This window comes from Protobothrops mucrosquamatus, unplaced genomic scaffold, assembly GCF_001527695.2.
Source record: "Protobothrops mucrosquamatus isolate PMUCROS unplaced genomic scaffold, P.Mucros_1.0 scaffold1759, whole genome shotgun sequence".
Taxonomy (NCBI): Eukaryota; Metazoa; Chordata; class Lepidosauria; order Squamata; family Viperidae; genus Protobothrops; species Protobothrops mucrosquamatus.
The window spans coordinates 242,310-258,174 of NW_015387899.1; the positions used below are offsets into that span (position 1 = coordinate 242,310).

At 37.7% G+C, this 15,865-nt stretch overlaps 1 protein-coding gene across 1 annotated transcript in view; it reads right to left on the reverse strand.

Annotated features, from left to right (window-relative positions):
• BBX (BBX high mobility group box domain containing) overlaps positions 1-8,753 on the reverse strand; it is a 106,724-nt gene extending 97,971 nt beyond the window's left edge. The window contains exons 1-2 of the mRNA XM_029285484.1: positions 8,636-8,753; positions 5,945-6,017 (exon numbers count right to left, since the gene is read on the reverse strand). Coding sequence (XP_029141317.1) covers positions 5,945-6,017; positions 8,636-8,648 — 86 coding nt within the window. The 5' untranslated portion in view covers positions 8,649-8,753. The remainder of the gene's footprint in view (positions 1-5,944; positions 6,018-8,635) is intronic.
• Positions 8,754-15,865: the final 7,112 nt, after the last annotated feature.

Consider the following 15,865-nt stretch of genomic DNA (forward strand, 5'->3'; position numbering starts at 1 on the left):
TGGTGTTAATCTGCACAACTGGATTACATTAGTAGCCTGGCTACCTCATTCTGTACAGTTGCAACTTCTGAGTCATCTCCACAAAGGAGATACCACACACACAGCATTACAGTAGTCCATCCATATGGGATCAAGGTGTGAAGTACTGTCACAAAAGCATCTTCATTTTGACCAGGTAGGGCTGAAATTAGTGCACCGCTGGAGCTGGGCAAAGGAAGCTTAGTCCACGCCTTCCACCTCTTGTTTAAGCATGAGTTAGGAATCGTATAGAACTCCCATGTCACAAGTTACCTTTTCAGGGGAGAACTGCAACTCTGCCAGGAATACCTACTTGGACCATTACCACCAGATATTTGTTGATAAACAACAATGCTGATCTGGGAGAATTTAATCACCACTAATCTCTAGTCATTGGTTCGGGATTTTTATAACATTTTCAGCTTGGCTGGGATGTCAATGTACAACTGAGTATCATCAGCATACTGATAATACTTCACACCAGATCAACAGATGACGTCTCCCAGAGGCCTTGTATAGTTTTTAGAGGCTGACTGAATCTTCCGGTCACGAACATTCAGACTTAAAAAACAATTCTCCCAGTTAAGTAAAATGACATGAATCACATTCTGTAAGAAAAAAAAAGAAGATGCTTCCAGAGTTTTTGTATTAATTTGTTACTGAGCATCAGAGTAGTTTTACATAATGGTCCAACTTTTTTAAATATGGTTGACAGATCTGTGATTAGTATAGAAACTTTCTCTCTGAACTATGATGGATTATAATATTCAGACAAATAATAGTTATGCATTCATAGCCTTTTCAAATTCAACATCCTCCAGATATGATAAAAATATAATGGTGGTCTTTGTCAGTTATACCTGATGAAAGTTGCACTGAACTAATCTAGGAGCATCATTTGTGCCATGTGAACGAAGCATCTGAAGTGCTTCAAAACTATAACTCTATTGACATTATTAATGTATTCCATTATAATCCATTTTGGCTCAAATGAACCCACGAAGTAGCAAACAAAATTTAAACAAACAAAAAGAGTTCTTAAACTAACTGATAATTAACATTCTGCCCTTTGGAAATATCCTTCTAGATTTTTTTTTTAACTGGAAGATAGAACGGACTAACTGCAACTCTGAAGAGAACCCAGAAGCAATACAGAAGAAAGCCCTTTCTCTCAGCCTCCTAGCACAACACACCTCACAGGATCATTGTTGTATGAAATGAGATGAGGGAACACTGCATGCCACCTTGAGCTCCTGACAAAAATAAGGATATGAATCTAATAAATCAACAACAAAACAAGCACCTAATACCAGAAAAATTGTCAGTAGAACCTCTCCTGCAGATTGTGATTACTGGCAAATTTGTAACTAAAAACATATCTTAGTTGTACCTTAAGCTGCATCTTTAGGATACTGTTGTACCTTTAGGGCATTAAAGATAAATACCATACTAGTACCATGTGTTTCTTGTACCTAGTTTGGGACATCAGCCTAGCTGTCACTTTTTCAACTAATTACAACTTGTGATACCTTTTCAAGGATTGTTTCCTGCAGTAATTAAGATAGGATTTAATTAAGCCATGGATAATTTACTGGTTCAGGAAAAATAGTAGGACCTGTACCTGTACACTAGCTGCAAATGTGCAAAAACAGTCTCCACCAGTATCTTTGAATTCAGTGATAGCCCAAATCAAAAAGCACTCTCAAAAAGCAGCCCTGTTGTAAAGTAGCTAAACAATTACCAAATCTAGTTATCTATTTAGCAACACCTGCATTTATCTGGATTTTATTTAAATATCCTAAGATACTTACTTAGTATAGTCAGCCAAATAAGCATATCTACAATAAAGTCAATCTGCATTCATTAATTGTATTCTCAAATAGCTTTGAATTTGATTCAAACTTAACCATGCTTTCCATATGATTAATTTAAAGGTGAACATTATTTATTCAACTAAAATATAAGATGTAAAGATTAAGTCAATACTGGACTTTAGCTGATAGTTCTGCCATTAATTCACCTCACATGGTTGCTATTATGGGGAAAATAGGAGGAAAGTATATTGGGTATGTTTGCTACTTTGAGTTATTTGTAAAAGTAATAAAAGTGGGATATAAATAAATAAATAAAGTTTACCTAAATCCAGACTTATTTTAATACTAATTCAACATCTTGATTTGAAAAACATGCATTCAAAAATGTATTGATATACAGCAAGATATTGACTTACAACCATAACTGAGCGCTAAATTTCTATTGCTAAGTGGGACAGTTATTAAGTGAGTTTTTTATAATCTTTCTTGACACAGTGAATCACTGCAGTTATTAAGTTAGTAAAAGAGTTATTACATGAATCTGGCTTTCCCATTGACTTGGTTTGTCAGAAGGTCACAAAAGGTGATCACATGATCCTGGGACATTGCAACTGTTATAAATATGCACCGGTTCCTAGGGGATCTGAAATTTGATCACGTGACCATGGGATGCTGCAATGGTCATAAGTATGAAAAATAGTAATGTCACTTTTTCCAGTGCGGTTATAACTTCAAACAATCACTAAATGAATGGTTGTAAGTCGAGGACTAGTTGCATTTTTATTTGAGTTTCTGGACACTTTCCAATTCACTGTGCGCAAATTTACCATAAATTACTTCAGCGCTGTCTTTAAAAACTACATTTTTTACTAAATACTAAGCTGCCTCTAAAACTAATCTATGACAGAGTTTGTTCCAAAACACAGTTTTATACTTGTAAGGCTTTGATACAATTGCATATTTATAACACATAATAAACAAAGATGTTTGTGTATGTGTGTGTATGTGTACCATGGTGGTCTGGACAGTAAATATTATTTACTTACAGTATAGTTTTCTGTATTCATCACTTTCTTAAAATTTTGCAGTAATACAACGTGAAAGAAGACAAAACAATTTGCCTTCCTACATCATCATACTTCATATTAGGCATAGAATTTTAGTGTAGTTGCATATTAAGGGATTTGAACATCCATTATCTTACTACTGCTATGAGGTAGAGGGTTCTTTTTATGCTAGAATATTTATTTCAATAGGGAATCTGAGCAAATTCTTTGTTTACCACTTATATAACACAGGTGAAATATTCCTAATACATAATCATTAAACCACATTGTACTATGTGGTATAAGTTTTGGAAGAGGGATGCAGATAAAGGGAGACTGGATGGATTTATTACAGTTAACTGTTAACTAATTCTGCTTGCACTCTGATTTGAAGATAGACCTGTTCTAGAGATTGAATTTACTACATTTAATTAAACAATTGACAAGAGAGGATATTAAGAAACAAACATGGATTTTTGACCCAGGATGATCTATTTATAACTTTTGCGATGATTCGGGAAAGTTAAGATGCCATGGTAAATTTTCTATGAATGGATTACAATAACAGTTAACAGAGAATTTTAAAACTTTAGTTTTGTTCTGTTTTACTATTACTGTTTTCCCTGTTAACTACTTTGTCACTAATGTAACATATAGAAGACAGGTCAACAAGTTGTTAATAGATTTAGTAGTTTCAAAATTTTGGGAGGGCCTGTTTCACAAGGGGTGGGAACTAATGTTGTAGTAATATATTATTCAGTATACAACTACAGGGAATAATATGTATAAAATGTGTTACTGTTGTTTTGATGCACCTTTTTAATGTTCTGATTGATTTATGTTTTGTGTTTCTTTTATGTCTTCTTGGATTTTTATTTAGTTTTGCATTTTGTATTTAACTTTGTTCTGATTAAAATAAAAAATATAGTAAAAAAAAAAAAGAAGTGAAACTACTCATTACCCAAAACAACATAATATAACATATTTAAAAACATAACATATTTAAAATGGCAAAATAAATATGAGCATCCATTCATGAAAGAGTGAACTACTAAGACCTTTTAAAAACATTTAGGTTATGGAGCCAAATGCACATAGTCCATAATAAGGCATATCAATAATATATCAAGCAACATGATGCAGAATAAGTCTGCAAGTCTGGTCTAATAATCAAGAGAGGGTCTGCCACAATACCCACCTCTGTGCAAAGTTCATGGGGCATGAATCAGGTAACAAGTCTTCCTGGGGCAGTCTCACTTTATAAAGTGCCTACCAGAGAGGTTTAAAAGGCCCAACTTGGCTGATATTTTGTAAGCAGATCAAATCAATTTTATTCAGTGTGAGTTTAGCCCTTAGTTTAAAATATTCAATCTCAAAAATACCCACCATGTTTATTGATGATTTTTTGATGATGCCTTAATTTTGTGAATTAACTTTTATTGTTCAGACCTTTTTTTTTATAACCTGAGTCTCTCAAGGTTGGGACAGGCTATAAATACTGTTAAATAAATAATTAAAAACAAAACAAAACAAAAATTGTAAGACCTAAAATATTAGTGTCCCTATAGATGCTACGTTCCAATAATTACTAATAATTAGTTATTATTACTTTTCCTAATAGTGGAAAATTAAGCAATGCAGTGAATAGCCTATCCTGCTGGATATGAGGGTCTGCATGAGGAAAAACAGGCTTCAGCTTAACCCTGTTTGGGCCTTGCCAGTTCTAGGACTAAACATCTTTAGTGCTGGGGTTGGACTCCTAGACAGATCCAGTGCACAATCTGGTAGGACTTCGGGACTTACGACTCCTTCTAAAAAAACTAGTGGCAGTTGTGATTAGGAGGGCCTTTGCACAGCTTTGTGCTATGTGCCAATGGCGCTCATTCCTGAATCAGAGGGCTCTGCTCAGTCACTCATGCCCTAGTCACCTCCCATATGGATCACTGTAATGCATTCTATATGGGGTTGCCCTTAAAGAGTATCCAGAAGCTTCAGTTGATGCAAAATGCAGTGGGTGTTATGGGTGCTCCTAGTATACCAATTGTTATACCTCTGGTTTATGAATTGCATTGATCGCTAGTCTGCTTCTAGGTCCAATTTAAGATGCTGTTTTTGACCCTTAAACCCTTCATGACAAGGCAAGGTTATCTGAGTGATTCTCTCCTCAATTACTCCTCCATCATCAATCCAGCAGAAAAAAATGTACTGTGGGTCCCTTCTGTTAAGGAATTACACTTGGTGGGCCTGAGTAGGCTTGCCTTCTCTACCATGGTAGCCTCCTAATGGAATATTCCTCTGCCCCTCAGCTCCATCCCTATTTACTTTCCAGTAAGTTACTCAAAACCTGGCTCTGTCATCTCAGACCAGTGAGATTTTGAGGTGACTAGCTAATCCAGCTAATCTAATGTATGCCTTATGCTTTTTAATTAATGGTTTTTTTTTTACATTTTATTCCCATATATTTGTTGTATGCTGCACAGAGTCACTACTTGAGAGATGGGTGGCTTTATAGATAGATATTTAAAATATGGAAAATTATTTTCAGTAGAAAATTTAAATTATCTAAAAAACGTAAATTGGACTTAGAGATGAAAATTTCCTTCCAAGTTCTAAAAAGGCATACATCCTAATATTGAGTGAATGTAATGACAACAAAGTTATTACACTAGCCTATTTATAAGAATGCCATTCATTATATGTATTGTAGCAGGAATGCTTAGTTATTAGTACTATGAGAGAAATACTCAACTTTTATGTGTACAATAAAAATAAGTAATTAAAATATAAAAAGACGAGAAATTTCAGTATCAGTGTTGTACTGAATATCTGCAGTTTTAAAATTAGATGAACAGATACACCTACTCTATATTATTTTTAACCTATAACTTTTTAATTATTACCATTTCAACTAATTACAGTTGTTAAATACTTTACTGTATAACTGTTTTGTATATTTTAATAATCTATAGCATCTGTTACTACATTGTGATAAAGCAGCTTTGATCCCAAACAGCAGATTTTATCTTATTATTATCAGCAATTTTTATATACAGTTTACATACTTACCTGGGATGGTAAATGAAAATTACAAGGACGGGAAAATTAAACTGTCTCCAAACCTTTGTCATGTGACAATGACCTAGAAAATATTAAATAAAGGAATATCAATACTGCAGCCAGGCTGATGGAACCCCAAACTTATAACTTATTTTGCTTCACCTTTAACCCTCCAACATTGTTATTATTAAAATGTGAATCAGGGGGTGCCTTGATAAAATAAAAGTGACAGCTAAATAGCTAATGAAAGAAGCATCATGCTTATAAAAGGACACTGGGACTAAGTAATCAGAAGGATGAATTATTTTTGTTTTTCCTTCACTCTCTCTCTTGGGCCACTCTCTCTAATGCACCCAAGATGGCAAATAACAAGAAAGTTGAACTCTCACTGAAATAATAATTTAAACAGGAAGGAAATCCCCTTGATGTGCGCATGTAATTGTTTAATCGGGGATCCATATATATTTGAATTACACCACCATCATTTACCAAATAAAATCTGGTATGGAATCCAAACTATAGATTAGAGATCTACAGAGGAGAAACAGCAACATTGTAGCATACTTCCTGATTAAGATCCCTGTTCCCTTTTCTCACCAAGAAAATCCAAAGAGAAAAAAAATAACAAGATTTCACTCCCACAAGCACACAGAAAAGAAAAAGAGCTTTTGCTTGCAAACTACCCCCACTGGACTAGCCACCTACCCCACGATATAAGTGTAGGCAGGGCCAGTGGGGTCTGAGGGTGAACAGGAAGGTTATTAAATATGGAGAGCAGCTAAGAAGAAACCTAGGGCTTTTCTTTTTTTTTTTTTTTCTTCTGGTCACCATCAAGTTTGCATCTCAGTTACAAAATGTCGATCTTAAAGGCTGACAAGACACAGGGAAAGAGAAGGAGGAAAAGAGAGAGTCCATCTTGCTGGGGTGGGGGTGCTTAATGAAAGGCAGTAATGCAATATACAAATCTCAACCTTCCTCGGGGAAAAGTCTCCACAACACCTTGCAGTAGAGCCTGAAGGCAGAGAGAGGGAAGGCAGAGAGACAGGAAGGGTGCACAGAGAGGGGGGGCGCCAGATCTGCCCCGATCTTCCTCCTCCTCCTCCATACCCTTTGCCTCCCCAGCGATATTTGGTGAATCACACTGGCAGAAAACACCTCCCTTCTGCCGCTGCTCTTACTTCCCTTCTCCTCACCCCCCCCCCCGCGCAGGCCCAAGCTATGATCCCGCGGCTGCTGCCACCGGGGAGGAGGAGAAAGAGGTGCCGCTGCTGAAGCCACATGGAAACTCAGAATCCTGTGGTAGCTCCATCTTCTAACACGTTTGGGGACCGACGGACGGAAAGGGGGAGGGGATAGAAACGTCCGCGCCTACAGACCCCAACATAAGTAGGAGTCTGGGATGGGTGATAAAACTGTCCCTGTTTCATCCGCGCATAGGATGAGAACAGGGATCTAAACGTGTCAAGAGTAGGACAGGCGATGGTTTCAAAACCCCAGGCCAAGTCAGCGTCCTAAGCAGCCTGCTCTTTCCTTTCCACACTCGCCCGCCCCGCTTCTGACAAACTTTCCGACATCTACCGGCAAGTAGTCGCTAATTTGCCCCTTATACTTTTTTTTTAAGGGAAACAGAAAATGAAAAACAAGCGAACCAATGAAGAATCAAACACGAATGACCGCAACCCGGTTATTTGTTTTACTCCCCGCCCTCCTTTATTTCTCCCCCCCCCCCCGACAGAAAAAGGAAAACGGACGGTAGCGTTTCTGTATTTTCTGTCTCCAGTCCCCCACCCCACCCACCCACCCACTCCTCCCGGTCGTACATGTTGCCTCTGCTTCTTTTTTGCACCGTTTCATTTTGCCTTCCTCATTCAACCGGCAGCGGATTGTTACAGAGATATTCCTAACACAAACCTACCGCTTTCTAGATCCCGGGATTAAGGAGACGTTTTCCGTCTCCCATCTCCACCTCCTTTTGCTCAACTGTTTTTTTTTTTAAAAAGCCCCCATACTGGATCCAGCTATGCAAGTTTCACATCAAACACCCGGGAGAAAGAAGAGAGCAGGATGCAAATCTGATTTCTGTAATTTACCGTCGACCCGATCTCGCAGCAGCAAATAACAGTTTACCCCCCGTCTGCTGGTGGAAATCTCAATAACGCCTCCAAGACGCACATTCTTCTTCCTGGGCAAATAATCTGCAAGTTTTCTGTCATCGCGACCATTTGGTGTTAAAACTTACCTTTAGAAATAGGACTTTAAACTGCCAAGGCCTTCCTCCGCCCCCAGCCTCGCTCGCTCTCCACCTTAAACTTATTGACACAACATAATCCCACATTCATGCAAACTCCTGACACAGCCTCTCTCTCCTCCTACGTCCTTTCCTCCCCCCAACTCTCTTTTATTCTTCCCCTCAGCTCGCACTGTCTCCTTTTTAAAAAATCGTCTGATAATTGCACATTTTGTTGTTTGGCATGGCAGAACGGAGGGAGTGAAAGTGCCTTGCAAAGATATGGTTCTGTACCGGAAAATGCCGATTCCTAACTCACAAGTCGAACTGAGCCCTGCTAGATGGCTTTCCGCCCCGCACCCAGCTTCTCTCTCTCCCCTCCGCCGCCCACTCTGACACAAAACACGAGCCACGCAACGCAAATAAATCAACGCACCAACATGCCCCCGCCAGCTCCGCGCCGCCACTCTTACAATTAAGTTTCATTTCTTGCTGCCCCCTGTCAAGACACACACACACACCAGGAGAAAGGGAAGGTTGTTTTCATTCCTCCGGTGGGGTGCCAGTTTTAATTTTCCTCCGCTCTCTCCGTGGCTGCTGCCGCTGCTGCCGCCGCCGCTGCTCCTGTCTCTGCGTGGTGAGAGAGGTGCTGCTTTCCAACGCCGCCTGGCACTGGCTGGCCTATCCTTGTCCCCCTCCCGCGCCGCCTTTCCTCCTAATGCATTGCATTACAACTCACCTCTTTCCTCCGCCTCTCCCATCTCTCCCCCCCCAAACCCGGCGCGCGCGCGCACACACAGCCCCCCCCCCCCGACACATATATATACACACACACACACCACGGAACCCCAACCCACCACCATCCGCTGACCTTCTCTCGGGCTCCCCCATCCAAAGTTTCAGGGGACAGGCGAGCGTCGAGGCAGAAAGTAAACGGGAATTGAGGCAAGAGGCAGAGGACGTCAAAAGGTCTGCGCCTTCCTCGGAAGAGTCCAGCCTGCCGGTTGTGGCGGCTATCGCTGCTGGCGGCGGCGGCGGAGCTGCTTGGAGGGGTCCTTGGGGGTTGCCCCAATGCTTTTAAGTGAGTAATAATAGAAAGGGAAGTGTTGGGAAGAAGAGCCTTTGCTCCAGAGTCGCTCAGGGAAAAGGGGGGAGACTGGGGCACTTACCTCCCACTTGTGTGTGTGTGTGTGTGTTTATGTGAGAGAGCGAGAGAGCAGCAGTGGTCACTCAGGGCTTCTTTATGAAAGTGAAGCGAGAAGCTCTGAACAGAGCCCACCGCACACTGTTTCCCATACAGTGCATGTAAAGCCAGAGAGACCGAAAACATTCATTTTTATAAAAGAGAGCCTGCCATTGGCTCGCGAAGTGAAGGACAGATTAGCCAGCCATACAGCTCGCCTGTTACACCCAAAGAGAAAAACGCACGCAACTACACTCACACGGAGGCGCACACATACGGCCCCGTACGCGGTCTCCCGCGCGCGGCGCGTGCACGCGCCGATACACGCAAATACGATCACGTACCTATAAATCGGTCTTTTCTAGACCGGTAAGTAGTTTGGTGCCGGGGACGCAGGTAGAAGAGAGAAAAGGGGAACTCGTGTTTGAGAAGAAGCAGGCGCTCGTTCGTACACGCTCATACAAATGTCCCTTAACTGACGTGAGAGATTTCTTGGGTCATAAACTCCCAAGTCCCTTGGATCTCGAAGTGGGCTTCTTGGTCGCCTGCATGTGGTGCCCCACGGAAAAGCAGGGCTTTGTGTGAAGACTTTCAAGGGAAGCTGGTAAACAATTGCCGCGGGGCTCAATTTTAGTGGCGGTTGCAGAAAATGACTCCAAGCTGGACTGATCCCACAGAGGCCAAGAATCCCGAAGGGAGAAGTTCATAACGCCCAAAATGCCTCTTTTGGAGGCGCTGCCGGGCAGACAGATAGTTTCCTACTTAGAAGTAACATCCCTCCTCAGGAATGAAAGAAGAAAAAAAATCCACTTAAGTAAGACTTCACTGTCAAAAGCTTCTCGTTCAGTATTATTAGCACAGCAAAGCCATAAGAAAGCTGCACGGTTCAGATTTATACTTGAGGTGCCAAATCTATCTTTGTATAGATACAGTACCTTTAAATCACTGCTGGGGAAAAAACCCTGATGATTATTCAGACGACATTTCATTATAGCAAGACTTTATTATGGCAGATTTTCCATGGATTACAGACAACTTCGATGTATTTTGTGTCTGGTCAACTCCATACCGTGTATTTTGTATCTGGTATATTGAATTGTAGTCCACTTTATTGCATAGCTCTTTCTTTCAGATTCACTAAGTTTTTTTTATACTTCATGGACTAACATGGTCGATCTGCTGGAAACCAAATTAAACCAGCCACCTATGGTTGTTCAATTGAGCCAACATGTTATCATCAATATAAGACTTATGTTTGTTGGCATATTTTGGAGCTTGCCTAACTGGCTTGATTCATTGTTATATTGTGATTGGAGTGTGCTTGAATACCGTGAATTTATTTATTTGTGATAAATGTGTATATCATATCAACACAATATTGAACTGGAACAGTAGCCGTCGGGAATTTTCAACAATAAGTAACCACAATTTTCGCCACCCACCCAGCTATATGCAATATCAGAGAATATTTTAGCATCCATTTTTCTGAACTCTGCAACTATTCAGTATAATACATGTAATACATGTTCTCCTAACTAGTAATAACATTGTGCTGTAAATCACTATGAAGCGGTACATAAGTCTTAAGTGGTCTTGCTATTGCTATTAAGGTAATGATAAATGTTATTATTTATTATGTTAATATGTCACTGATTATCAGTGTATGCTTGTTCCTAATCAACTTCTCTCAGGATTTATAGAAATTGTGCAATATAATGAGATAATAATGTGATGGGCACAGAGACTTAACAAAAGCAAATTTGGGAAACGGTTTTAAATTGAAGAGTTACCCTGTGGTAAGTTTAGTGGCAAACAAATTTAATAAATTAAAAATAAAACAGTTTCAAAATGTAGCTATTCTTTATAAAATATTATTGTGCTCTCTATTTTCCTGCAGTTTCAGCACTTGAATAAAAAAGTGAGCTATATTCTCTCTATATAGAAAAAAGTTTTTCTAGGACACAGGTGTCAAACTTAATCGTGTCACGTGACATATGATGTATTGTGACTTTTTTGCCTTTTCAGAGCTGGGGTGGGCATGGCCTGCACATGATGCATCCAGCCCATGGGCCGCCTGTTTGACACCTGTTCTAGGATGTAGATTTTTGTGTGTCATTCTTAATGTTTGTTTTTCTTTTTACAGGGAAGGAATGCCAAGCGGTATATGAAATTGTAGGGAGTTCATTGGCTATTTTATAAATTATGATTTAGAAAATAATTATTTTACCAGTATGTTATAGCTATCAAGATTTGTGCTAATTCAGATTCACTCATATGCATCTATATGATAAAGTGATTAAAGCATTCATGGTCCTCATTCTACTGCTACTTAGAAGAGCCCTAAAGACTGGCTCTTCACCCAGGCCCTCAAAGATCCCTCAAAGATCCCTCACTTCATCGCACTTGTTATCTTTTATTTTTATTTTATTTTATTTTTGCATTTTCTTTGATTGTTGTTAGCAACCCAGAGTTGGGTGCCATATACATTTATTACATTAGTGTTATTATCCTTCATATCTGTACATTATGGATGGATTCCACAAATTTTTTTAACTAGTTACACTTACTCAAAGGATACTTGTAATACTTAGATGCTTTTCTCTATTCAATCTGTAAGAATACTTTTGAAATTTAGGGAATTTTCAAAAGTAATATAATGTGTCACAATGTTTTATTAATGAAAATATATAAGTTCCTAGAGTATTAAAAATATTGAAATAATGAAATAATAATCACTCAGTTTTAGCACATAATAATACTTTAGATCATACAAAAGTTTTGATTAAAACTAGAAAATCAGTTATGTTAAGTAAACAGTAGTTAAATTGACAATGGCTAAGCATGTTGTCTAAATACAAAGGGCCAGGTTTACAAAGAAAATATGAAAAAGGATAACTTCTTTTATTAATCATATGTTTCTTAGATTCACATGTATACAAAATACTGAACCGCTAGATAAATTCAATCTATATGGGGTGCACCTAAGAAGGTGATACCATTTTTCCTACTCAATGGTTGCCTTTCCAGGTTATAATGAACTCTCATGTGAAATCTTAAAATCTAAAGTAAGCCTTCTTCAAAAAGCTATTCCACAACCTATTTATTAGTTTTATATGTACCCGAGAATAACTGATGTTCATGCAACAGAGTTTTGTTTATTTATTTATTTAGGAAACCTATATGGACATCCATACCATAACTCTGGTTCACAGCAATAATTCCATTAATATGAACAATATTATGGTATGTCCTGTAATCAACAATATAATGATAGGACATAATTAAATAATTGAACTTCAGTAATATAGCTGAACTATTCCAGGTATTTCACTGAAAATTATTGCAAATTAATAGACAGTAATATCTATATTATGGCAATATATTAAATGTGATGCTATTCTCTTTTTTCATTTTGATACTTTTCAATTTGACTAATGTCTACACAATTAAATATTGTACCAGAAATGTGTATATATTTAACTTTTGAAACTCGAACATGACATTGAAAGATTACACTTTTGAAAGATGCAGAAGAAATGCTTTTATATATCTATTTAATCATAATTAGAGCAGGTACTTTTCTTGTGATCAAATAACATGTTAGATTGGATCAAACATTAAACTAGCATATCAATTCCTGATTTATTGAATAAACCATGCTTAGTTGATTCATACATTAGCCACACTTAATGGTTTATACATCACATTAAGTCATAAGTAAATAAAAGTGGATATTATAAATCTAAATTATAGTATAATATAGAGATAGATAGATAGATAGATAGATAGATAGATAGATAGATAGATAGATAGATAGATAGATAGATAGATAGATAGATATGAAAGGTAATAATGGCAGATGACGAAAACATTCTAATATTAAAAGTTGCATGTTATGATTATTTAAATAATCCATCTTGTGTATTGATATCTGGCCAAATTAATTTAGAAACAATACTTTCAGACATTTCTATAGATATCAAAGTGACATATTTCTATCATTTCAGAATGAGGAAGCATTCTTATTCTGAACTGGCCAATGGTCCAACTTGAGTTAAATCACATCTGCTTTGACAAGCCATATCTTTGCAGTACTTTGATATATTGTTTTTAAAATCAGATGTTAGTTAAAATTCTGAAGATGAACTCTCTTAAGTTTAAATTGTATATTGTTGTGAGCTTTGTTATACAGTATTTATCCATTGACAGTATTTAAATGTTGACAATGAATAAAGTTTTATTCACACTTGGAACTTTACATATATTTATTTTTTAATAATAGGAATATGACATTAGCAGTTGGAGACTAAATAACAATTTTGCTGTCAGTGATCAGTTTTTTAACTAATGACAACATGGCCATCTCTATAATGTGATATAAATTTTGCCCCTTTTGTACTTGTCATACAACATCACTCAATACATAAGATATGTGCATTGTGACATCACTGTACACATCTCTTCATTTTGATGAAATGCTGAGTTGCTGTGACTGCTCATTAAGAACAGTTGTGGGAAATCAAACTTCAAAAAATGTAATACAAATAATGACAAAATAAGAATCTTGTTGAATCAATCAGAATTACTTGATTTAAATGAAAAGGAATTGAATTGGTTATGTCACTGCATTATTAGTGTCTCATGAAATCATTGGATAATTATATTAATTTCATTTAGACACCGAACAGTAGAGAAGATGCAATTCTTGATACTTAATGGCATTACTATGAACCAACCAGCAGGCCATGAAAATACAATGCCTCCAAGTCATCCTGAACAGCTTCCATAGAAAAATATTATTATCAAAGGTATAAAAAAGCTACTGAGTGGTTCAATAGAATCTAATCAATGAGGAAAAATATCTCTTAATCTACTTTTTTCATACATCGTGCATATGGCTTATAATGTATCTTGAAACATCAAAATTTACAAAATTATACATTGTTGGTGGTAGCTCTTGTTTTGATTTTTGCTTTTCACCTAATTCATGGGTGTCAAACTTGTAGCATCATGTGACGTGTTGTGATGTATTGCAACTTTTTTTGCATTGCCGGAGCTGGGGTGGGCGCGGCCTCCGCATGATGCAACTGGCCCACGGGCCAGCAGTTTGACACCCATGACCTAATTTCTAATTCAGTGTCATTCAGTTCTAATATTATGATGAAGACAGAACTATTCTGTCCATTCTTTCCATGTCATCTTAAGTATAGCCTTACCGCATCAGACCAAGATCCATCTTAGTTCAGCATTTTGTTTCTTATAGTGGCCAAACAAATTCCTTGGCTTGTAAACAGAGCATGAAAGCACACTCAATTGATGTTCCCCTGTCATTAGTTTCGTATTTGAAGCATAATATCTCCAATCCATATGTAACAGTCTTCAAAATCAATGGTCCTTGATAGGTATTGTTGCATAAATGTATCTAATCTCCTTTTAAAATTATTCAAATTAGTGGTCATTGTCACAACTTGTTGTAAATTTGACAAGTTAATTATGCTCTTTGAAAAAGTTTGTTTTGTCTAGTTTAACGAAGAGAAGGACGAGGGGGAACATGATAGCAGTGTTCCAATATCTCAGGGGCTGCCACAAAGAAGAGGGAGTCAAGCTATTTTCCAAAGCGCCTGAAGGCAGGACAAGAAGCAACGGGTGGAAACTAATCAAAGAGAGAAGCGACCTAGAACTAAGGAGAAACTTCCTGACAGTTAGAACAATTAACCAGTGGAACAACCTGCCTCCAGAAGCGGCGAATGCTCCAACCCTGGAAGTTTTTAAGAAGAAACTGGACAGCCATTTGTCCGAAATGGTATAGGGTTTCCTGCCTGAACAGGGGGTTGGACTAGATGATCTCCAAGGTCCCTTCCAACTTTATCATCATCATCATCATCATCATCATCATTATTATTATTATTATATCTCATTTCAAACAGCCTTATTCCGAAGACAATGAACCCTTAGTCTTAGTATTTTGTGAGAGTTCAGTAGCATCTTTCAGCATACCAATTGAATATTGGAATCTGAATTCAGAGACCTTGGAAGACTTCCTATTTGTTCACATCTCTTTCCATATCCAATGTCTTTACATATAGTATATGATAATACTGTTTTTGCTCTTTCAACAGCTCTCTGAAATTCTTTATTAAGTTCCTTCCTGAGACCTTTGTCTTTTTTGCTCCATCTTCTCTTCTTGACAATTTCTATGGCTTGTTCTGATAACTACTTTGTTCTGTTGCTTGGTGCTTGGCAATCTCTTTTCATATTCACCATTAGTAACTTTTTTTTTATTACAATCAACAATTTATCCTGTTCCCTATCATTGAGGTTCAGGACTTTAGAATGATTCCCTGATGTTCTCTTTGAAAAAAATGGGTACCGTTCATGCTCAACATCATATAGAAACTGGTTGGTTTTCTTCTTTTTTTAATCTCTACTTGGAAGTTACATACAAGGAAGTTGTGATCTTTTCACATAAAGCCTCTGGCCAGATCTTTGCTGCTATAAAAGTTCTTCCACCTCCTTGTAC